The sequence below is a fragment of the Xiphias gladius genome, chromosome 19, assembly GCF_016859285.1.
Source record: "Xiphias gladius isolate SHS-SW01 ecotype Sanya breed wild chromosome 19, ASM1685928v1, whole genome shotgun sequence".
In the NCBI taxonomy this organism is placed as follows: Eukaryota; Metazoa; Chordata; class Actinopteri; order Istiophoriformes; family Xiphiidae; genus Xiphias; species Xiphias gladius.
In genome coordinates, this window is record NC_053418.1 from 14,996,779 (window position 1) to 15,018,733 (window position 21,955).

At 38.8% G+C, this 21,955-nt stretch overlaps 3 protein-coding genes across 5 annotated transcripts; 1 reads left to right on the forward strand and 2 right to left on the reverse strand.

Annotated features, from left to right (window-relative positions):
* Positions 1-7,888: 7,888 nt before the first annotated feature.
* On the reverse strand, positions 7,889-10,754 carry c19h2orf68 (chromosome 19 C2orf68 homolog). 3 transcript variants are annotated; one of them, XM_040155479.1, is made up of 5 exons: positions 10,061-10,122; positions 9,475-9,520; positions 9,133-9,248; positions 8,894-9,039; positions 7,889-8,797 (listed from the first exon to the last, which is right to left on the reverse strand). In XM_040155479.1, exons 1-5 carry the CDS (start codon positions 10,080-10,082, stop codon positions 8,675-8,677), a joined length of 453 nt encoding a protein of 150 aa, XP_040011413.1. In that variant the 5' UTR covers positions 10,083-10,122; the 3' UTR covers positions 7,889-8,674. The 3 variants fall into 3 exon arrangements, with proteins under 3 accessions (XP_040011413.1, XP_040011414.1, XP_040011412.1); XM_040155480.1 differs by lacking the exon at positions 10,061-10,122 and adding an exon at positions 9,662-9,935 and having other exon boundaries at positions 7,890-8,797; XM_040155478.1 differs by lacking the exon at positions 9,475-9,520 and having other exon boundaries at positions 7,892-8,797; positions 10,109-10,754.
* usp39 (ubiquitin specific peptidase 39) lies at positions 10,025-15,685 on the forward strand. Its single transcript, XM_040155476.1, has 14 exons — positions 10,025-10,172; positions 10,658-10,738; positions 11,057-11,135; positions 11,246-11,340; positions 11,424-11,560; positions 12,086-12,238; positions 12,328-12,553; positions 12,685-12,759; positions 12,947-13,014; positions 13,382-13,570; positions 13,852-13,994; positions 14,218-14,353; positions 14,499-14,585; positions 15,421-15,685. Exons 2-14 carry the CDS (start codon positions 10,678-10,680, stop codon positions 15,472-15,474), a joined length of 1,503 nt encoding a protein of 500 aa, XP_040011410.1. The 5' UTR covers positions 10,025-10,172; positions 10,658-10,677; the 3' UTR covers positions 15,475-15,685.
* A 70-nt stretch (positions 15,686-15,755) lies between these two features.
* Positions 15,756-19,792, reverse strand: sftpbb (surfactant protein Bb). Its single transcript, XM_040155477.1, has 11 exons — positions 19,648-19,792; positions 19,353-19,405; positions 18,861-18,935; positions 18,341-18,463; positions 18,120-18,251; positions 17,936-18,016; positions 17,649-17,832; positions 17,397-17,539; positions 16,976-17,053; positions 16,489-16,599; positions 15,756-16,230 (listed from the first exon to the last, which is right to left on the reverse strand). The coding sequence occupies exons 1-11, from the start codon at positions 19,697-19,699 to the stop codon at positions 16,186-16,188; spliced, it is 1,077 nt and encodes a 358-aa protein (XP_040011411.1). The 5' UTR covers positions 19,700-19,792; the 3' UTR covers positions 15,756-16,185.
* Between the last annotated feature and the right edge of the window lie 2,163 nt (positions 19,793-21,955).

Here is a 21,955-nt window from a genome sequence, read left to right on the forward strand (position 1 = left end):
TTTCAGCCACATCCTACTACATTATTCAGTAATTAAAGTACAACTAAAGCCACCAAATTGCCCCCACTATTAATAAAACAAATGACTCCAATATTTGCCCGTAAGGACTGTATATGCTTTTTGTACTATTTTTTCTCAGTTTGACACGTTAAAGTCAATTTAGCCCATCTGTTTTACCTGTGGTGGCGCCATGTATTGCTCTTATTTGAACAGTTACAAACATTTTAAAACCTTGTGTAACACAAAACGCATTCCTTGACAAAAATGGGAATACAACATATAATAATGTACAGGAAATAAAACAATTTGAAATTTGAATTGATTTGAACAGTTGAAAAGGTCTCATAACACAGTTGCTAAAAAGGCACTGTGAAAAGCTGAATCCACAGATAAACACATGATAACGCTTTCGGTGTTGATACAGAGATTGTAAAGTAAAGATAGAAAAAGCTAAGATGGACAGCATTATTACAATATACTGTATCTGTGTGTGTAAACTTTGAATTTCTGTATCCCATGTCTTTAAGGACAACTTCTTCACAAAATCGAAAAAACATTGCCAAAATCTGTCCAAGTCTATAGAGGAGCCTCTTGGATTATATCTGATAAACTCAAGGGCAACATAAACAAAGACTTAGACAAAGTCTAATCTATGGCGAGAACAAAAGGAGGAGAATGAGAGTGTGTGTGGGGGACGATGTACACAACTCTAGATGTAAGAAAGCAATAAAAAAAAGCATGAAAGAAATAAATGACAGGAGAAGATTGTCAAGTCATCTGCAGTTATTCAAACGGGATGTCAGAACATGCTGGAATATCCACCAAGACAAGTTTGGGCAGTTTGGACTAGTCAGTGCCTTAAGGGAGTAGCAAAGATAATTGCCATGTTGATGTGTTGAGTAAAACGTCTTCCAAAAGTAATTAGAACCCTTCCCTTTTTGCACACTTTATTGTGTTGTGGTTTTAATTTTAAATGGATAAAATTGGGGTTTTGCCCATCAATCTATACTCAGTAATCCATAATAACAAATTGAAATCATGTCTCTCGAAATTTTTGCGAATTTATTAAAAATCAAAAACTTAAATCTCTTATTTACAAAAGTATTCAGACCCTTTGCTGTGGCCCTCCACACTGTGGGCATGTGAATCCTGTTTGCTTTAATTATCCTTGAGATGTGTCTAGAACTTGACTGGAATCTACCTGTTGCAAATGTAATTGATTGGACAAAGTTTAGAAAGGCACACACCTGTGTATATAAGGTCCCAAAATTCACGGGGGCATGTCAGAACAAAAACCAAGCCATGAAGTACAAAAAAAACTCTCTGTAGATCTCTGCAATAAAACTGTGGTAAAGCATGGATCGGGGCATAGATCAAGATTTGAGTGTTTTCAGGAGCACAGCGGCCTCAGTAATTGTGAAATGGAAGAAGTTTGGCGCACCAGGGCTCTTCCTGGATTTAACCGTGGTCAGAGAGTTGAGCAAGATCCCGACAGTCCCTCTAACAGAGCTTCAGAACACTTATGCTGAGATGGGAGAACCTGCCAGAAGGGCCACCATCTCAGTAGCACGCCATCATTCAGGCCTTTATGGTGCAGTGGATAGATGGAAGCCACTTTGAGTAAAAAGCACATGAGAGCCCGCTTAGAGTTTGCCAAACAGCATTTAAAGGATTCTGAGAGCATGAGGAGAAAGATTCCCTGGTCTGATGAGGCAAAAATTGAACTCTTTAGGCAGAACTCCAAACACTATGTCTAGCGAACACCAGGCAGTGCTCATCACCTGGCTAATACCATCCCTATGGTGAAGGATGGTGGCAGCATCATGCTATGGGGGCTTCTCAGCAGCAGGAACAGGCAGACTGGTCAGAATTGATGGAAGGATGAATGTAGAAGAGTGCAGAGTGCACCTGACAAATCACCTTTCAGCACAACAACGAACCCAAGCACACAGCCGAGACAACGCTGGAGTGGCATCAGGAAAAGTGACTGTCCTTGAACGACCCAGCCAAAGCCCAGACATTAACCCCATAGAACATCTATGGAGAGAAGATGGCAGCTCAGATGCTTCCTATCCAGTCTGACCAAGCTTGAGAGGATCTGCCAGGAAGAATGGGATAAACTGCCCAGATCCAGGAGTGCAAAGCTTGGAGAGACTTACCAAGGCGTCTCGAAGCTGTAATTACTGCCAAAGGGGCTTCTACAAAGTACTGAATTAAGGGTCTGAATACTTTTGTAAACGAGATTTCTGTTTTTGATTTTTAATAAATTTGCAAAAATTTCTAAAAACATGTTTGCACTTTGTCAATATGGGCTATTGAGTTTAGATTGATGGCTAAAAATGATAGTTTTATTCATTTACAATTAAATTCACAACACAGTAAAGTGTGCAAAAAGTGGAGGGTTCTAAACAGTTTCTGAAGCCACTGTACGCACAAGACTGAATAAAAATGTAATTAGAAGAACTATTAAAATGAGCAAAACATTATTTTGTTTTACCAGCAGAATGTCTGATCTGTTTTTCTCTTCATACCAACAAAAGTAATTATATTTACTTCACATCCTGACTGAAACTCATTTAATCAGAGAGATTTTAGCATCAAATCCTGTTCTAGCAAAGTATCTCTGGAGCCAGTACTGAATTGGTCATTCATTAGCTTTGTTACTGTGCCTCATTAAACCTGACCAGCTTTGCAAATTAATGATTGGATTTTGTGGACTGCACATCTGATTATGGCACCATGAATTTCAGGGTTATGGATAACTTGTATTTTAGGTACTTTTCCTGCCCATGGCAACACCAAAGACGTTCTGTCAGGGTTCATTTAAATGTCCAACTATCACCTGAGAATTTACTTTCCAAAATCTCTCTCTCTCACAGAATAAATAGCTGGCATTATATGACCTTTATGTCTGGAAGTGCTCCTTGTCTCTTTTCCCAGCTCATTTTACAAATTACATCACTACAGTTACAGTATATCAAGGTATGAATGGTATTCATCCTCAAGTATCATTATCAAATTCAGGCCTTAAGGCCTGTCTGCAGTTTAACTACAGCAGCTGTGCATTTCCACTATCACACTGGCTCAGTCAAACGTCTATATTTAACTCTGAATGGTGGGTTGGGGTTGAGCTGGGCATATACTTCCACAGCCTTGAATGGGCAAGATCATTCACCACTGCACCAGCATCACAGCATTAATGGAGACTGCTGAAGCGGAAGTGCACTGGTCGGTAATTATAAAAGTGTTAAACTGCTCCTACAGAGCACTGCACCACACTACACTCAATTTTTGTGCTGATAAAGCTTCAAACCTTCCTCGGTGAAGAGCATAGGCAATGCACCACTGCAGTCTTTCAGACCGGCGTTATAACGTTACCTTTTGTGGCACTTGGGTGAGGTTTATAGGATTACATTATTGTTCCTCTATAACAAAAAAAAAAAAAGAACACAGATTTCTTCCCACAACAAAGAGCTCAAAGGGAACCAACTGTGCCCAGCTCATACATGAGACCAAACAAAGCACCATGGACACCTAAACAGAATATGATGTTGAGAACAAAATATTGTTGTAGACTGAAAGATAATGTCTTTGGGTACCTTTTACTTTCTCACAGCCAGCGCACACCAACGAGCAGTGGAGAGAGTAGTCACAGTGAGAAGGGCAGAAGCAGAACAGCTGTTTAGTTGAGGTCAGTGGGATTTCTTGCAAGGATTGGGTGACAGCTGATGCAACATTTGTAAGAGCTTGCTGCTTTGCTACTGTACTTCTGCAAGAATTTAAATCCACTCATTCTTCTTTAGCTTTTTTGCTCATGTGATAAACTATTCATTTCAACATTTCGCTTCAAATTGTTAACATTGATTGACTTAAAATTGATTCTGGCTCACCAGAGATTCTCAAAGAGAAAATTTGGACATCAGCGCCTAATAGAATGAAATTTACAATGTTTTACTCTTCATTTTTTTTCCCAGCTTGATTTGCAAATTGTAGTGCTTTATACATCGGGTATAAACAGTATATACGTTAGGTTTTATTTGAATGTTGACTGATTTGGGTGTGTTAAATAAGAACACTTTATCATAACAATCTCCCTTATTGTTGAGGGTAATGGTGCATCCACTGACATGTACATTTGAATCAACCTGCATCATTATCAATTCCACAGTTATGCAACTATGTCTACTGTAGTTCTGGAGATGATCCAAAATTATTTCTAAACTGTTATTAAAGTGGTATTAGTATGTTATGTAAGATCCGTCTCTGACATAACCTTATCCGGCTGAGATAAGTTAGAGCCACTTACAAAAATGGTCAAAAACAAGAATGTAGACAATAGGTAGACGTGCTGATCCTATTACAAACTCCAAAATCTGTTTTGTTAAACTAGATTATCATGAGCAGATTACGGTAGATTATTTCAGTTTTGTTGAAAAAAACAAAATAAGCGAGTAAAAATAAAATAAAACTCCATTAAACAAAACAAAGAAAGGGAGGGCAGATATTCTGTATTGTGTGTACTTTTGAAGCACAATGGAGCTTTGTATGCAATATTTTCATAAGTATTCAAAAGTTTAGTACCTCAGTAATAAATCAAAACAGACAATGTGATGTACATAGCCATGATAAGATGGAAGGTGAAGCCGCCTGAGTATTTGCTGTTGAAGAGATATTGAGAGCGGAATCGTGAGCAGCCCTAAAAAGGGTTTGTTGTGAGCACTTGGAAAATGTATGTAAGTGAAACAACAGTTTTAATGCAAAAATAAATATTGTTTGAAAAAAGAAACCGATGGTTCAAGATGTCCACATACCTATATTTAGCTTTTTCTAGGTATTATTGCAGTTGGCCAGAAAACAAGTCAAAAAAGTGTAGTTGATATGTCTTATTAGATAGAGAAGGAAATATGTTATATATTACATGTCACATACCAGATTAGGCAATATTCAAACAGCCAAATACATAACTCCTACTGGACCAGTCCCAACAGGTAATTCACTACATTGCATATTTTCAGGCTTTCAAAACATTTGACAGGTGCTCCCTGGTTGTGAGTTACAAAACCACAGGGTATGCGTTATATAATGTGTTAATGGGAAGCTACACTAAAGGTGTAAAGGTGTGAGTTGTGATTGGGTCATATTCAGCCAATTGAGGAGAAACCTGAGATAATCCAGTGAGCAGCAGTCTAGGTGACATGGAATGGTGTTCTCCCCTCTCATAACTTCAGTCACATGCAGACTGAGGAATGAAAAGTGAGCCTGGAGGAGGGCGTTCACAATCTAAAGGGGAGTGTCTGTGTTCCACCAATAGCGTGGCAAAACCCGTGCCTCCTTGACAGGGCTTTGCATAACACCGGAGACTTGGCCTGCCATGTGGTCTGAGGATGAAGTTTGCATATTTTCATGCATTTATGAAAACAATGAATTAATCTCTGACTATAGAGTGGATCAGCAGCTTGTCTGTCCAAATGGCAAGTCAACTTTGTTTTTTTCCACAGCCAGGGGACAGCTGTGGATCTTTCTGTTGACACTTTGACATGGGAAAAAAGAAATTTGTTTGACACCTACACATTTAGCCTGTGCACCACTGCTGGTATCTAAGTTTTAAAAGGGAACGCTGCCCTTTAAGAACTTTAATTTCCTTACTTCTGTGTTCAGGGGCAGTTGTCATCTACAGCTCGACATCCCTTTACAGCAGCCTTGTTGTAGGGTGACAGGCTTGTGTGTTTGACTGGAGGGGGTTTACAGTACATCCCTAGCCGGTTCTACTTGCTTCGTTGGTCCCAGGTGGGAAAACAGACAAACAGCAGCAAACTAGTCCTCCAAGTTGGAGGGTAGGTAAAGAGCTAGCAACACAAGCTCTTAAAAACTGAATCGTTCTGGAAAATTAAATGGCTACTACTAACACAGGCCATCATCAGCAGAAAAAACCTCTGGTGATGCTGAGATGTAAAGTCAGGGGCGGCGTCGCACACACAATGAATGTTGCACTGGCTTTTTAAAGTCATGAGATGACATTTTACTCAAATGCAGTGTGTAGAACTGCAAACTAAAATCTCAACCTCTGAATTTGGACTCAATGTGAAAGTTCAGCCCAACATATGAAACAAAAGACAGTAATGTCTCATCTTGTGTATAAAGTCAAACCCTTGCTCATTTTCAGACAAGCAGCACCCAATTTTGTCTCCCAGTGCAATTTCAAGGTTTCCTTTTTTTTTAAATTATTATTTTTGGGGGAATTTTATTTATTTAGGTATTTATTAGGTATCTGACAGTAGAGAGATGAAAGGAAATAAGGGGCGAGAAATGGGGACTGACATGCAACAAAAGGTGCAGGGTGGGAGCACAGCTAGGCCATAAGAGTGTGTCAGATCTCCAGTCCCCCCCTTTCAATTTGTAGTGAAAATGATGAAACGTTATTGCCTGAACTGTTCTCATTCACTGAAATTGTCTTTTATATGGAACTGACACTGTATATTCATGTTTAGAGATAAAGTGCACTGTTACTTTGCACCTAAATGGTAAAATCTAAGAACAGCAGTTGAAGCTCACTTAGGAAGACAGACAAATGCAGTTGAAAAACGTATTCATACTGCCACCTGCTGAAAACATGTGAAACACCTCCAGTCAACTGAATCTGATAATGGAGTACATTCAAAAAGTATTCATACCCTTTCACTTCTTTCACATTATGTTGCAGCCGCATGCTAAAATCATTAATTTTTCCCCCATCAGTCTGCACTCAATACGCCATAATGACAAAGCAAAAACAATTAGAAGTTTTTGCAAATGTATTAAAAAGGAAAAATAGAAATATCATAGTCATAAGCATTCAGAACCTTAACTCAGTACTTAGTTGAAGCACCTTTGGCAGAGATTATAGTCTCCTTGGGTTTGACGTGACAAGCTTTGCACATCTGTACGTTGGGGTGCGTTTTCTGCCAGTCTTCTCTGCAGATCTACTCAAGCGCTGGTGGATGGCCATTTTCAGGTCTCTTCAGAGATGTTCCACTGGGTTCAAGTCAGGGCCCTTGCTGTGCCACTCAAGGTCGTTCTCAGGTCAGAGAGTGACGGGTTCTTGGTCACCTCTCTTATCAAGGCCCTTCTCCCCAGATTGCTGAGTTTAGCTAGGTGGCCAGGTCTAGAAAGAGTCCTGGTTATTCCAAACTTCTTCCATCGAAGAATTATGGAGGCCACTGTACTCTTGGGAACCTTCAATGCAGCAGAATTTTATTTTATTTTTTATTTTTTTATTTTTTTTTAAGCCTTCCCCAGATCTGTGCCTTCACACAATCCTGTCTCTAAGGTCTGCAGGCAGTTCCTTCAGCCTCATGGCTTGGTTTTTGCTCTGATATGCATTGTCAGCTGTGAGACCTTATATTCACAGGTGTGTTTTTCCAAATCATGTCCAATCAAGTGAATTTACCAAAAGTGGACTCCAATCAAGGTGTAGAAATATCTCAAAGATGATCAAGAGAAATGGGAGGCACCTGAGCTAAATTTCGAGTGTCATATAAAAGGGTCTGAATACTTACATCAATGTGATAATTCTGTTTTTCCTTTTTGAAAAATTAGCAAAAAATTCTAAAATTTTGTTTTCACTTTGTCATTATGGGGTACTTAGTGTAGATTGATGAGGGAAAAAATGAATTTAAACAATTTTAGTATAAGGCTGCAACATAAAAAGATTTTAAGGGGTCTGAATATTTTCTGAATGCTCTGCATGTATTCCCAACAATGGATATTTCAGGGTTGGAAGTGATTAAGGTCTGTAAATGTGTTGACCTGTTATTTTTTCTCTCAGTTTTCAGTTTGTATGGAACATCAAGACACTAACAAAAAAAAAAAATCACATTTTATGGCTGTTCAATTCCATTAGAGCAAATCCAGACTCATTTGACAGTAATAAATGTTTTTTTTTAATGTATATGTCTTTGTATATGCATTGTATAAGAGTTCTGTCCTAAAAAAAATATTACAGTATCAAAAATAAAAGTCTTTCAAAAACACCAAATAAATTAGAATACTGAAAACAATGAGACACAGTTGCCAGACAAACAGATTATCTTGGCTACAGCCACTAAAGTATCTAACTCAATAAGAAACAAAACTAAATTTTCACATTTCTAGACTTAAGATCGCTGATAGACTGACAAATGATCCATTCAAAGCAATTTATCAAATTAGTTTAAATCTTACTTATAAAAACTACATTTTTGTAAACACAAGAAACACAGGACATGTTCAGTGGAGGAGGAGCCTTAACAACAAGAGTACCTGCTCCTTTCTGAATTTAACTGTGAGAAAACAACAACATAATTTTATACATCCAGTTAAGTTGAAGGTGTTACAATGTATTATGAATCAGGGTATGACCTAACAGCACAAGGTGAGTAAAATGAAGTAAACATGAACATGACAGTCAACTCCCATCCGTACTGTTTATGGTAAGTGCTGTTCCTTCTCCTTTAATAACAGAAGACTCATCCTGATTTTGGGACAACACACTGGATCTCTGCTGACAGTCTCTGTACAGGATCCAATTCCTTACTATGCCCTCCACACCGTCAACAGCATTAATGCTTTGGAGGAGCACAGAACTGCGAATGAAATATTATTCCAAAGGCCTTTGCCTGTAGCCCCTTTGACATAACATTCACGCTTTTGATATCTCTCAGCGTTTGTCCCGTCGTTTGTCCATCTCCTTTCGAATCCGAGCCACCAGAGCTGCCCTCATGGATGAATCCAAGATGTTCTTTTCTGCAACATGTTCCACTACCTTCTCAGGCTTATCATCCTTTAGAAACAGAAAGAACATTAGGAAATTAAAACCAAAAGAAACTAAAGAAGACCAAAGCACACAAAAACATCAGGCAAGGGGATGTGCATTGACCTTGTGCACAAGGAAGGATGTAATGGTACCAGAGTCCGCCTGATAGTCAAGCCAGAAGAGTTCAGTCCCGTGGGTCTCAGTCTCTGTGCTTGATCCACTCTCGTTCCACTCTTCAGCCTCAACACCGGCCCCCGGCTCTGATCCATCTGAAAACGAGCACACACACATGTTCTCTTTACTCTACTCAGTGGATGTGCTACCATCAGCGGAAACCTAACAAGAGGGCTCATTAATCTTACATCTCCTTCGCGGATGGTACACTTGAATGTCAGGTCGACGGGGTCGTCTGGGAGTTGTGGTGTGTCTCCGCCGCTGAAGCTCTTTGGCTTGCTTCACCTCTTTATCATAGTCATCTCTTGTGCAGGGAATCAACATTATGTTATTGCTTTGAAATGTACTGTATAATGTACCACATGCTTGTCATATGCTTAGTCTAAGCTAGAGTGTATGCTTCTTCATATCTATTCTGCTCTTTTCTACCTTCAAGTATATTGCACTCGTTCAAACAGATTTCAGAAAATGTATTGTAAATGTAATATTGTAGCGGAATTGCTTTACTGAAATGAATTTCAGAAACCTACTTGAATTTTGGCATTCTTAAATGTATCTTTTCTTCATACAGCCATACTGTGTCAATGGAGAGCAACAAAGGTTAATCTTATATTTGTAGTCTTAAGGTCGTACATTACATACTCCTAAACTCTGACACAACTACCAACAAGCAGAGAAAACAAAAATAGAGGTAAAATGTGGCTGTGTGTTAAGCACCAGAATTTGAGGTAAAATTGGCTTCTGTCTCTTGCAGGTCCTTGTCTTAAGAACATGTCATGCTAAAATTCTTGGCCTGTTCTTTGATAGCTGCATCCGATAACATGATGGGACACTGATTCATCCCCTGAAAATACTGAAACAAATCAGTAATCAATTTTTTTTTTTCAATAAGCAGTTATTTGTTGTTTTGACTACTGTGACCTAAACCAAGGATAACTTTGGCCAATAGGCCTGTACGACCTTTACTTATATTTTCACTTTTTGCGTAAAATGATTTGTATTATTAATCGTTATCTGCTCTACCTATGGGCCTGTCTTCACCATCAGATCAGCTACTATCAAAAAAGAAACGTGTAGCTGCAGCTCTAAATATTGTGGCTGTATGTTGTGAACTACCTAGTATGCTGTCTGCTAGCATTAGCTAACGGTAGTTGAGGAAATCACCTCGCAATCTGGTTCCTCCGGATATGGTGCAGGAAGCCGTGGCTCATATCCAAACGGCCCCCAGGTTTGTATCTCAGCTCATGCACTTCATCATCTCTCAAAATATCCATTTCAACAGACAGCTCCAATATATGGACAGTATTTATGAGCCAGTAGTGCTAATGACTACAAGTCTCAACCAAAGCGCTGACAAAAAGCTATGTGCTAGCTAATTGTAATTTGTTGTCCAACTGTAACACTCCCGGAGATCATAAATTAATGTTAGCTAAAAACAAAACAAAAAAAAAACACTTTGTTTTGAAGGGGATTTACAAATGAATGAAAAACATTCAATAAAAGCAGAAAACTATACTGACAAAAATCTGCTAGTTATCATGTTGGTTTTGGCACATAGCAGCTCAAGGACCGATGTAGCTTCAAACTCTGGGATAGATTTTTGTCCAATTGCGTCCGCAACGTACAATCACCGCGAGTTTCGACGCGCACGGTGAGTGACCCATTCATCTATTCCAAATAAAGTTGTGCCTTTTCTGCTGTTTCGGCTTTCAGCTTGCAAGCTAACTGCTGCGATGGTGTCTCTGAAGCGAGAAAGAGAGGCCGAGGTGGACGACGATGACAGCGAAGACGGGGGTAAGTTTATTTACTTCTAACGTATGTCCTACGTTTGGTTAGCCGGCAGCTATATCACTAGCAACTAGCTGAAGGTGCGCTCGATTTTTCTTCACTTGCTGGCCCAGCTATGCAGAGGCAGCTCGCTAAATAGCTCTTGCGTGTGGTTTTAAACCGCTGAAACAAAGCACCGTCCTTCCAGCGCACTCTGTGTATCAAAACTACTATCTCCTAACAAACCAAACGCTAGATTAGCTAGCATGTTTAGCTATCTTTCATTCAACTGATTGGACATAAACTGGATTGACTCTGCTCACTATGATTTCCTTTATTTTGCAGTGGTAGCCAAAATAGGACGAGGACGTGTTGTAGAAGATCGGAGAAGCCGTCACTGCCCTTACCTTGACACCATAAACAGGCAAGATAAATTTGATTGTGCACGGCTAACGTTAGTGCTAAATGCTAGTTAGCCCGGTCTTCCTCTACAACCCTGTAGCTGATTCCCAGTTTTGTCGGTTAATCCTCCAGGAGTGTACTGGACTTTGACTTTGAGAAGCTCTGCTCCATCTCTCTCTCCCACATCAATGTCTACGCCTGCCTTATATGTGGGAAATACTTTCAAGGTAGATGAATTATCTGACGTATTAACTAAAGTCAAACGCTTTGTTGTGCTTAGACTGATTTACTTATGTATGCTTCCTTGTAGGTAGAGGTCTAAAGTCCCATGCATACACTCACAGTGTACAGTTTACCCATCATGTGTTTCTCAATCTGCACACACTCAAGTTTTACTGTCTGCCAGACAACTATGAGATCATTGACTCTTCGCTAGAAGACATAACTGTAAGTAAATGGGGGTTATATCCTGAATTTGTGTTATTGTGCTTTTGATACCGTAATAAATGCTTATTTTCAGCACATTTAGTTGATCAAAGCAAACCTAAATTTCACAATGAATGAGTCTGACTGTAAAGTGGAGCAATAAATTGGTGCAATACTGATATTATGCAATGAATTGACATATTTGAGAGATTGGTTATCATTACATCAGGATATAGCTTAAATATTGTATTTTCCTTGTGTTTAAGGTTACATCACAGCTAATTCATACTGAAATTACTCTACCTCTTCTAGCCGAATTCAGTGATCAAAAAATGAGTACAACCGTTAATGACACTCATGCTTTTTTTTTAAAAATGTTAAAGAATTGATTAAAGATTGTTTTAAGGCACCAGTACAGACACTGAAACATGTGACACCCACGTGAGATTGTCAATACTGAGGCATTCAAAGTTCTGCTTGATTTTTGTCAGTATTTCCAAACTCCAGTTTTGTGTCATTAATCTGTGGACACTTCTTTTTCTACAGTATGTGCTAAAGCCAACTTTCACCAAGCAGCACATTGCAGGGCTGGACAAGCAAGGTAAACTGTACCGAGCCTACGATGGTACTACATACCTGCCAGGCATTGTGGGGCTCAACAACATTAAAGCCAATGACTATGCCAATGTGGTGTTACAGGTATGAATAACTGCCACAATGGACCTTATCTGGACTTATATTATAATAATAATAATACCAGCTGTTTCATATTTGCCTCTCCTTCCTAGGCTTTTTCTAATGTTCCACCTTTGCGAAACTACTTCCTGGAGGAGGAAAACTACAGAGGAATCCGCAGGCCACCGGGGGACATCATGTTCCTCTTGGTGCAGAGGTTTGGTGAGCTGATGCGCAAACTTTGGAATCCAAGAAACTTTAAGGCCCACGTGTCTCCCCATGAGATGCTGCAGGCTGTGGTGCTGTGCAGCAAGAAAAACTTCCAAATTACCAAGCAAGGTAAGATTTGTGTTGCAACACATATTACAGTACAAGAATAGAGGGTTAACATCAAAAAGGGTTTTAACACATGCTGCCCCATGGAGAATATTGTAGGTTTCGATCCTGACTGATTGTTTTCTGTTCCGCAGGAGATGCTGTGGACTTCATGACGTGGTTCTTGAACGCTCTGCATGGTGCTCTTGGTGGCACAAAGAAAAAGCCATGTGAGTAGGAGGCTATATACCTAATCGTTAAATCATAATGTTAATAGTAAATTTTTTATGAGTTGAAGAAAAAACTGGAATACAATTTTGTATTGAATGCAATTTTTATTTTAGTTTTTGCTCGAAGGCTTATTTTTACAACAATGAAAACCAACCTCTGCCCTCTTATGTCTTTCATCCGTTATAGCAATCATTACTAAAGCATTTCAAGGCTCCATGCGGATCTTCTCCAAGAAACTTCCACACCCAGATTTAGTAAGTTTGAACACATTAACTGACATTTATGAACCCTATGAATGTTGTTGCTAATAATGAAGTCAGATTTGTCATATTTTTCAAGATTACTTAAAGTGCCTGACCAAAGTTGAAAAGAACGTGTGAATTTATTTTCTTGTCAAAATTGGAGGCCCAATCAAAACTGGAGCTCAGAAATGAGGCAAATAGCAGAGAGAATATTCTTCATTTTTCACATGCCCTCAAATGTACCTCTCCTAAGTCAATTACTGTTTTATAGTGTGTTTGCTATTTTTGTTGAATCCCAGTGAAAACATAATTAATTTTTTTTGGACAGACTCTACATGGTGTTTTTTTTTTTTTTTTTTTTTTCTTTTAAATTTTCCAGCCACCAGAGGAGAAAGAGGCATTGCTTGTTACAGAGGAGTACCAGGAACAGATGTCTGAGTCCACCTTCCTGTTTCTGACACTTGACCTCCCAACAGCGCCACTATACAAGGATGAGAAGGAGCAGCTCATAATTCCGCAGGTCCCTCTCTTCAACATCCTGGCCAAGTTCAACGGCAGCACAGAGAAGGTACAGATTCCTTCACATCCTGTTATCATTGATTAATTAAGTGTAAAATTAAATTTTTTTTTTAAAAAAACCCATTGCAAATGTTGCTATATTACAATGCAGTTCTCTTTACTAAAAAGATTTTCTGGACAAAGACTGGATTGTAATATTTTGACATACAATCAGACCCAGAGCAAAGTGTGTAATCTCTTCAACATCTTTATTCAGATGCCAGATTGACACAGGTATTAATTGTTTAAACACAATATCTCTGCACACTTTCCTGTCTCATTTACATTCAGGAATACAAAACCTACAAAGAGAATTTTCTCAAAAGGTTCCAGTTGACCCAACTGCCTCCGTACCTCATTTTTTGCATCAAGAGATTCACCAAGAACAACTTCTTTGTGGAAAAGAACCCAACAATTGTCAACTTCCCTATCACGTAAGTGCTGTAAATATATATATACTGTAAGACAAAGTATGTAGGCTTTTATTCAAAGTGCCTGATGAAACCATGAAGTGCATTTTGACAATAGTAATGAATGGTTATAATTGTTGTTCAATTGAACAACGATTTCAAGAAGTGATATCAAGGCCGTGTGTATTTTGTCCTCATGTATAAATATGTCTTCGTTCATGTCATCACTTTGTCTTTGCTTCAATAGGAATGTAGACCTTCGTGAGTACTTGACAGAAGAAGCCCAAGCTACAGAGAAGAGCACAACTTATGACCTCGTCGCCAACATAGTGCATGATGGGAAACCCTCTGAGGGAGCATACAGAATACATGTTCTGCATCATGTAGGTTGCAGACAGATATTTCTGAAATGGGCCTGATTTCTTGTATCATTAACCACAGACAACATAACATATGCATTTAATTATGTTCATGGCTTCAAATGTTGTCGCAGACCATCTGTGATAATATCACTTTGTGTTTAATCAGGGAACTGGGAAGTGGTATGAGATGCAGGACCTGCAGGTGACCGACATTCTTCCCCAGATGATCACACTGTCAGAGGCCTACATCCAGGCAAGTCCTCCCATTCCGGTTTTTTGCATTTATGTGTTGGAAAATGAAAATTTTGCACAGCCTTGACTCCATACTTTTCTATGCAACAAGAAATGACACAAAAAAATTCATCACCCTTCATCTGATGCCATTCACAGCACACTCAAATGTCTGTGAATTTTTTGGAGGCACATCTACAGTATAGCAGACAGTTGTATCTTCTGATCATGGCATGGACTATTTAGGGTGTATTTAACTTCCAATGCTTAGAAGCGATAGTAATGATATGAAATAAATAAAAAATAGGCGAGTATTACTCTTCAAAGTGTGCAGGTTCATTTCCAATAATGGGTACATTAAAACATAAAATCTGCAAAAATTTTTTTATTCTTTACATATATGAATTTAACTGGTTGGTAAGATATTCATAAAAAAATTATTGTAAATACCTTTTTCTTACTATCAAATAAGGAACCAGGTCATGCCTCCCTGATTAGCTGCTAGAGAGAATTTAATTAATCTAGAGTTTCAGCTTTGATTTTTTTTGTGATTTCAGAGCCATCGCCTAAAATAAACTTAGTGGAGGATGAATCATTGTATTTCTAGGTAAAAACTGTCAAAGGTAATGATACAGATTAATAGGACAAAATAACTGGAATATAAACATGTTGTTAGCAGCTTTCAAAAACCTGTATTAGCTGAATCATATTTCGTACCAGATCAGAGTTTTAAATTACTATAAATTAAAAATGGTCTTTGAACCTAACAATGAGCTCTAGATTTGTATAGTGTTCGTTTCAGTGATACTTAGTTAATTTCGTAATAGTTTTTTTTTTTTTCTCTCTCTCTCTCCTAGATATGGAAGAGACAAGAGAGTGACGATGGCACAAGCAACCACACAGGGGTGTAAGTGAGGCAGGATTCTCTTCAGGGTGAATGACCACAAGTATTGTCACCATTTAAGAAATGAACTGGGTATTTAAGCGATTGACTTGACATGGGACTTCTTCTTTATAGCCACAAAAAAAAAGCAAACACATGTAAATGTCTACATGTTTTTTTTCGCAGTTTTATCTTTTTACTATGTGAAAGTTTCTAAATAAACAAGCTCCTGGACATTTGTCCCTGTCTGTATGATGAATTTTAATGACAAACCTTTAATTTTAATTTAGTTTTAGCAATTTGATGTGGTTATTTGTAAAATGGGCTCATAGAACAGCAATAAGACAACAGGATAAGCAACTTTGCCTTCGAGTTGACTGGTCAATTGTTCAAACTGTCTTTAATACATACTGAGAGTTCATTATTTTTCACAATCATAAAGACATACATATTGTAAAGTACAGAATAACACTTCACAAAACTGTTAACTGCTGTAGAAACTGATGTTTCAGACTGAATCCTAGCACCAGTCTTGTGACAGTTTACCTAATGACCTCATGCAAATCGAAATATTGCATATGGGATGAATAATTTCCCCAAAAAGTTTGAAAAAAAAAAAAAAAAGTCACTGCACTGCAATACATTTATAAAACAATCTGTTGATAAGTGTAATAATTTTCAAAAAGGAAGTGGTTCTTTGTGTGCAAATATCTTCAGAGTTGCAGGCAGTTTGGTTTGTTCATTCGTTCTTCAACCAGATGTATTTCTCACAGAAGGCCTGGTTCTGTAGAGAGGAAATACACAGGATACGAAAAAGAAACTGAAGTTATCTAAAAAATCACACTACTACTTTAAATTGTATCAAGTAGTACTGTACAGGTCACTGTAGGGGAGAAGGGACTACCTGACTATAGGTAGCCAGTACAGCTGATGTCAATTGAAAAACAAGCATGTTGCACACTGTAATTTTCAGATGATGGAAAAAGACCTGTGCATACCTTTTATCAGTTCAACTAGCAATAATTGACTGACTTTAACTTACACCACACTTATGAGCAGTTTCAACGTCTTTGCACCAGTAGCTGGGTCCCCAAGTACAATGATTCTTTCCCAGAGGATCCGACTTCTTGGAGGCAATGCACAGATCTGCTCTCTGCGGGACAGATCAGACTATAAAAGATCCTGAGAATTTTGAACCAGACCAAAGAATGATATGTGTACAGGTACGTGAGCATTCAAGTGGCTACACTGTGTTCATGACTGGTGTTGCGTGGACTAGGGCTTGTCGTGCTGTTGTACATTATGTTATTAGATCAACCGATGATTGTAAATTCTTTAGTCACCAAAAGAAGTGTGCAACTGTTAGTGATACAATTCATGTCAGTCTGTGCTAATTTCAACCCTGGTGAAGATGTCTCTTTTTAATATAAGAAAGCAGATTAAATTACTACAGAAATATCCTCTTGTGGATCTGTAATACTGCATTAAGACCTTTGGATATAAGAGTTTCCTCTTAAGCTCATTCTTACTTCACAAGCATGTGGAACAGCCATCTGGTCTCCCAAAACCTGCAGTCGGGAGCCATAGATTTTGGTGAAAGCCTCACACTGAAAAGAGCATGAGAGTTACTCAACAGTTTTTCATGCAAATAGTGACAAAGATTTTCTTTTCTTAGTCTACCTGATTAAAAACTGCTTACGTCACTGAAGACTCTTAATATAAGCAATAAACAATGAGTGACCTGTTGTAATATGTAAAAGCATAAAATAAAAGGACATGTAGAGGCATAAGGTGTAATCAGCTGAGCAATTACATAACAGTGTGGACACAGACAAAATATGTTGGCTGGCTTAAACTTAAAAGATTTGGAAGTTATAGTGATCTGTTAGGGATTTTGTTAGTTGGGAGTACATAGGAATATTTAGTGTTAGTAGGAGCTGAGGGTCAGACCTTAGGGATGGCATTGGGGTAATGGACACACACAGACTGCAGGAAAGAGGAAGTCTGGGCTTCGGTGGAGTTAAGACCCAGGTGCAGTCGGCTCAGCAAAGCCAGCGTGCGGCACGACTCGCAGTCGGAGGGGAAGAACACCTCTGGGAAATCGGTAGAGTGTAAACTTTGTAACAATGAGGACATCTGAGGTTCAGGTCCAGCCTAAAACTCATGATGACCAATTTTATTCACGATGAACATGTGACTGACCTGGAAGAGGCTGCTCCTTGAACACACAGAGGTGCAAAAGGGTACATATTGTGTGGGGTGCAGCAGACGATAAGAGGAATTCAACTATCTGTACGCCATATTTGCTGATGAAATCATCACATTGGTCCTTGTAGCTCTGAGGTACAAGATCGCAGACCTCTTCCATGAGCTTCATTAAAGCATCCTGCAGGGCACGACAGAGAAGATAGTGACATTTACACAAAGTAATGTATGGTGAAGGATATGTGCCTCAAGCAACCCGTGGTGACACGAAAAAAAAAAGTCACCTCAGTCATATTTTGGGGCAGAAGGGTCTCCAGTTTCTTGATGATAAACAAACACAGGCTGCAAACTGGGCTGAACTGCTCCTAGAGAGAGGATTAGCTGATAAGAGGGCCATTTACATAATACAAATAAAAAAGTTGCAGCTTAACTTTCATTCACATTCCACCTCTGCATTTTCATACTAACATGGCTACTAATAGCTGTGCCAAGCGTAGAACTGGATATGTCTTTATTGGTGGCATGGTGGGGAAGTTTCAGCAGTTCTTCCTCCTTGTGGGCAGCACAAAGTCCAAAAGTCGTACAGGTCTCCCCTGGTTTCTACAAAGACACATATGAGCGGACATTAAAAGTCTTCTCTGAAGGCCACAGGGTTAATTGTTTTTCCATGTGTCTAAAAAGAAACTCACCAGGTGACCAGGTGTTTGCTGCAGGACTTTGGGCAAATACGTCTTTACCTGTGAATCACACTCCGATGCCTGTTCTCTTGGGAGCCGCTGGCAGAGAGCATGCAAGGTTTCATATACAGTCTCCTGCAAAGGCGCAGTAATTAGTGGATTGTCTATGTTGTGGCAAAGACAGCGGGTGTCTTCTTGTGTTGAAAACAGCTGAATGTGTTTTTCTACACAAATAGACACCAATTTTACCCATTTTGTTTTAAGTACAAGCACATGCGAAATAGGTTAACAAACCTAAACTTTTGTCATGAAAGTCACATTTCAATGCCCTGACATGTCATTGGTGGCCAATGACCTTCTTATAAACATCCGTTTTAGGTTCAACTTTTTAAGATATTGCAGGGATCCCAGCTGCTGGGTGTGGCTGCCAGTTTCCATATGAAGCAATTCCCCAAACCCGTGTGGTCAGTAAAGTAAAGTGAAATGAAAGTAAAGTGAAAAAGCGCAGTGAGGGAATCACCAAGATCCTCACCTTAGTGTCTCTGCTGGAAATCATGTTGGCAGAGAGCTGGATGATCTGGCTGCATTCTGAGCAGAGGGCCACTGTCTAATAAGGAGAAGCCACAGTGATATAATTATTTAGAGCAGAGTCACAGTCACGTTAAAACAATTTCACCCAAACATAAAGCAAGACTTGCCCTTACTGTGTGCACTTTTTAATACTGCAAGGAAAATTTTGTCACTGAAGCCCAGTGACTGCAGGCGGCAAAAAAAAAATCACCTCTAACCAATAAATACACTGGCTTTTACTATTTTAAACAAACATACATGCTCAGAAAGATGATGTGACTGCGACTTTGTCACAGTTGGTACATTAGTACAGTACAGTATGTTTATGTATCATTTTGTATCATTGTGTATTATTTTAAAATGAATTCAACCAATTCAATATATTGGTTTGATTTGACAAAACCGTGATAATAGAGGAAAGTACAGGAATAAAGGAGATAAACGTCAGGATTACCAGAGATTTCCGGTTGATGAGCGACAAAGGGTCTGTGATGAACCTGGAGTCTCCTTTAAACCCCCAAACGCAAAGAGAAATGATACACACAGTAAAAATGTAAAAGGTGCACATTTTTTATTTTAATATTTCAGAATATATATCGGAATATATCTACATTCTTTCTGCAGTGATTGTAATTTCTCCATAAATCACACATAATAACAACCTGATCTATGACCACAGAATTAATGGCGAGCGGTCAGGTGACAGTGACGCAGACATTAATGTCTCTGTCACGACAGCCTCATCTTACCGGGACACAGAGACGCGGCGAGGACCGCCAGCACGAACCCAGATGCTGACATGGTGTGAGGCAGCAAGGAAACGATACGGGGCGCGGACGGTCTTCGTTACAATGGCAGCAATGCGGCTGTTTGGGTCGCACCGGAAATAGAGGTTAATCGTCTCACCCAATCAGAACGCTGGATGTAAAGCGCAGGCGCTGTGGGGCAAATAATTGATACTGTCTGTACCATTCTGACTGTATTAATCTTTTTTTTTTTTTAATAACAATGCAGACAAAACGTAGGCTATGTGGGCTCAGGCATATGTAGATAAAATATTTACTTACTTGGGGGCTTTTTACTCCTTGCTGCACACACCCGGGGTTTGCATATTGTCTAGGGTCTAAGCAAAGAGCAATATGCCTGAAATCATTTGTAATTCTTTTGCTGAAATGAAGTCCACAACTCATATCAGCAAATAACAGTTCATGAAGGCTTCTGAAGTGATCAATAGATGGCAGCAGAGCTGGAGAAATAAACAGTTTGCTCCCTACAGAATGTTGTTTCTTAAAAGTGAGTTAAGTACAGCCACAGACTTTTGGATTCATGTACTAAAGGACTGTATGTTCAATTCGTCACATACACAAACAATATGTATGGCAAAAGCAATGCGACATACTTATTAAGGCTGAAAACTAAGAATTAGGGAAAAAACCATCATCTTCATACAGCATCCCAAATCTGAAGTAGAGTAGTAGAGTAGAATTTGTTTCAGGAAACACTGAAACACTGACAGGAATGTCAGTGTTTCGGGAAACACTGAAATTCCTGTCAGTGCACGCAGCACGCACATTTTTTAGTTGACAGTCTTATCTGCAGGCTACAAGTTGTAGAATAGAGATTTGCTCATGTTTGTTAAATTCACGTATAAGGCTGTTGCATTCGGTTGCATATTGATGCTGTGCACAATACTGCCCCTACTTTAAATACTGTGTGTAGTCGTTCTGCTTACATGATGCATAAAGTGAGAACTGCTTGTAGCAATCTTGCTGACGTCAAAGAACTGATTTGGATTATCCAGATATTGGGTTTGAAGATTTGCTTTAAAAGTCTTGAGATCTTTGACAGCTCTCAGGAAACATCTTGACAACGGCCCCTATACTCCAAATGATCTGACTGGATCCACTTGAAATGTGTATGGAACAGCTCACCAATGTATAGAAAATGCACAGAGGGTGAAGTTAAGTAGTATTACAAATTGTGGATATATTACAGATACCTGTTACTTGGTATAACTGAAGTGTTCAATGCAGGAAATAAAGCACTTTTGTATTTTGGAGGAAACTTTGGTGGAAAATATTCAGAAAGAAAAAAATAAGCAAAGAAGAAGAAGAAAACATAGGAAACCAAACTTCACAAAATATATATGTATTTTTTTAAAGTCTGATTTGAGTCAGTCACATCAGCCGTATTGTGTTATTGCTGAATGTCTATTGGACAATTTAAAAAAAAAGGTCCTGGTTGTGGGCATGATGTCGCCTTCAACGCAGTGAACCTCATGGTGAGCAAAGTGACAAGTCAAAGGCTCTTTTGGAATGACAAAGCTGGCAATCTGTCAGATATTATGCATGTATCTCATTTCAAAAAATATTTATAGTTTCTTCAAAGCTTCTTCAAAGAAAGAAAGGCCACCAGTGAGCACCGATAGCCGTGTGTGGGTGGACTGACTGTGTATTTCTAATAGTTTTGATTCTTTATTGCTTTCTTTATTGATTAATCCTCGGTTATGTGGTATGTTGTGTCTTTGGAGCTTCCTTTTTATTTGGTCCTACAATTGTGAACTGCATTTCCCATGTGTACTGTCTTGCATGAAAAGCCATAGGTGTAGCTCTATTTTATATCATTGCAGGGCTTGAAACTCCCTTTTCCCCGATGAAGGTCAAGAGTGACAAAAAAACCACTTTTATTGTACGTGCAGCTCTCTTTTCTCTATGTTGGATGCATATAATAGAATAAAAATGATAATAATAAAATAAAATCCATCAATTACTCAATCTCATGGAAGGATTGGGGTGATGCAGTAGCTAGTTAATGACAATGTTATGAAAACAAAAAATATACAGATGCAATTACCCGTGAAATTTTATGCAATCAAACACAGTAGCGTGTCAAGCCACAACCTTCATCCAATTTTCTGTGATGTAATTTTCTGAAGAACCTAGTCAATATTTATTGCCCTGCATTGTATTTAAGGGTGTCTCTGTTAGGACATATGTTTAATAGGCTATCTGTTCACTATGAGTCCTCAAACCTGTTGAACTTGTCTTGGCAGGATTG

Excerpts from the sequence above, each read along its gene's own strand:
- sftpbb (XM_040155477.1), bottom strand. The coding sequence starts at position 19,699 with ATGTCAGCATCTGGGTTCGTGCTGGCGGTCCTCGCCGCGTCTCTGTGT. Across the intron at positions 18,252-18,340 it reads AGCAAACACCTGGTCACCTG|AAACCAGGGGAGACCTGTAC; the intron begins GTGAGTTTCTTT and ends GTGTCTTTGTAG. Across the intron at positions 18,017-18,119 it reads GCACAGCTATTAGTAGCCAT|GAGCAGTTCAGCCCAGTTTG; the intron begins GTTAGTATGAAA and ends TCCTCTCTCTAG.
- c19h2orf68 (XM_040155478.1), bottom strand. The coding sequence starts at position 10,218 with ATGGATATTTTGAGAGATGATGAAGTGCATGAGCTGAGATACAAACCT. Across the intron at positions 9,040-9,132 it reads GTACCATCCGCGAAGGAGAT|ATGGATCAGAGCCGGGGGCC; the intron begins GTAAGATTAATG and ends GCTCGTTTTCAG. Across the intron at positions 8,798-8,893 it reads CATCCTTCCTTGTGCACAAG|GATGATAAGCCTGAGAAGGT; the intron begins GTCAATGCACAT and ends CTGTTTCTAAAG.
- usp39 (XM_040155476.1), top strand. The coding sequence starts at position 10,678 with ATGGTGTCTCTGAAGCGAGAAAGAGAGGCCGAGGTGGACGACGATGAC. Across the intron at positions 11,341-11,423 it reads ATGTGGGAAATACTTTCAAG|GTAGAGGTCTAAAGTCCCAT; the intron begins GTAGATGAATTA and ends GCTTCCTTGTAG. Across the intron at positions 12,760-12,946 it reads TGGCACAAAGAAAAAGCCAT|CAATCATTACTAAAGCATTT; the intron begins GTGAGTAGGAGG and ends CATCCGTTATAG.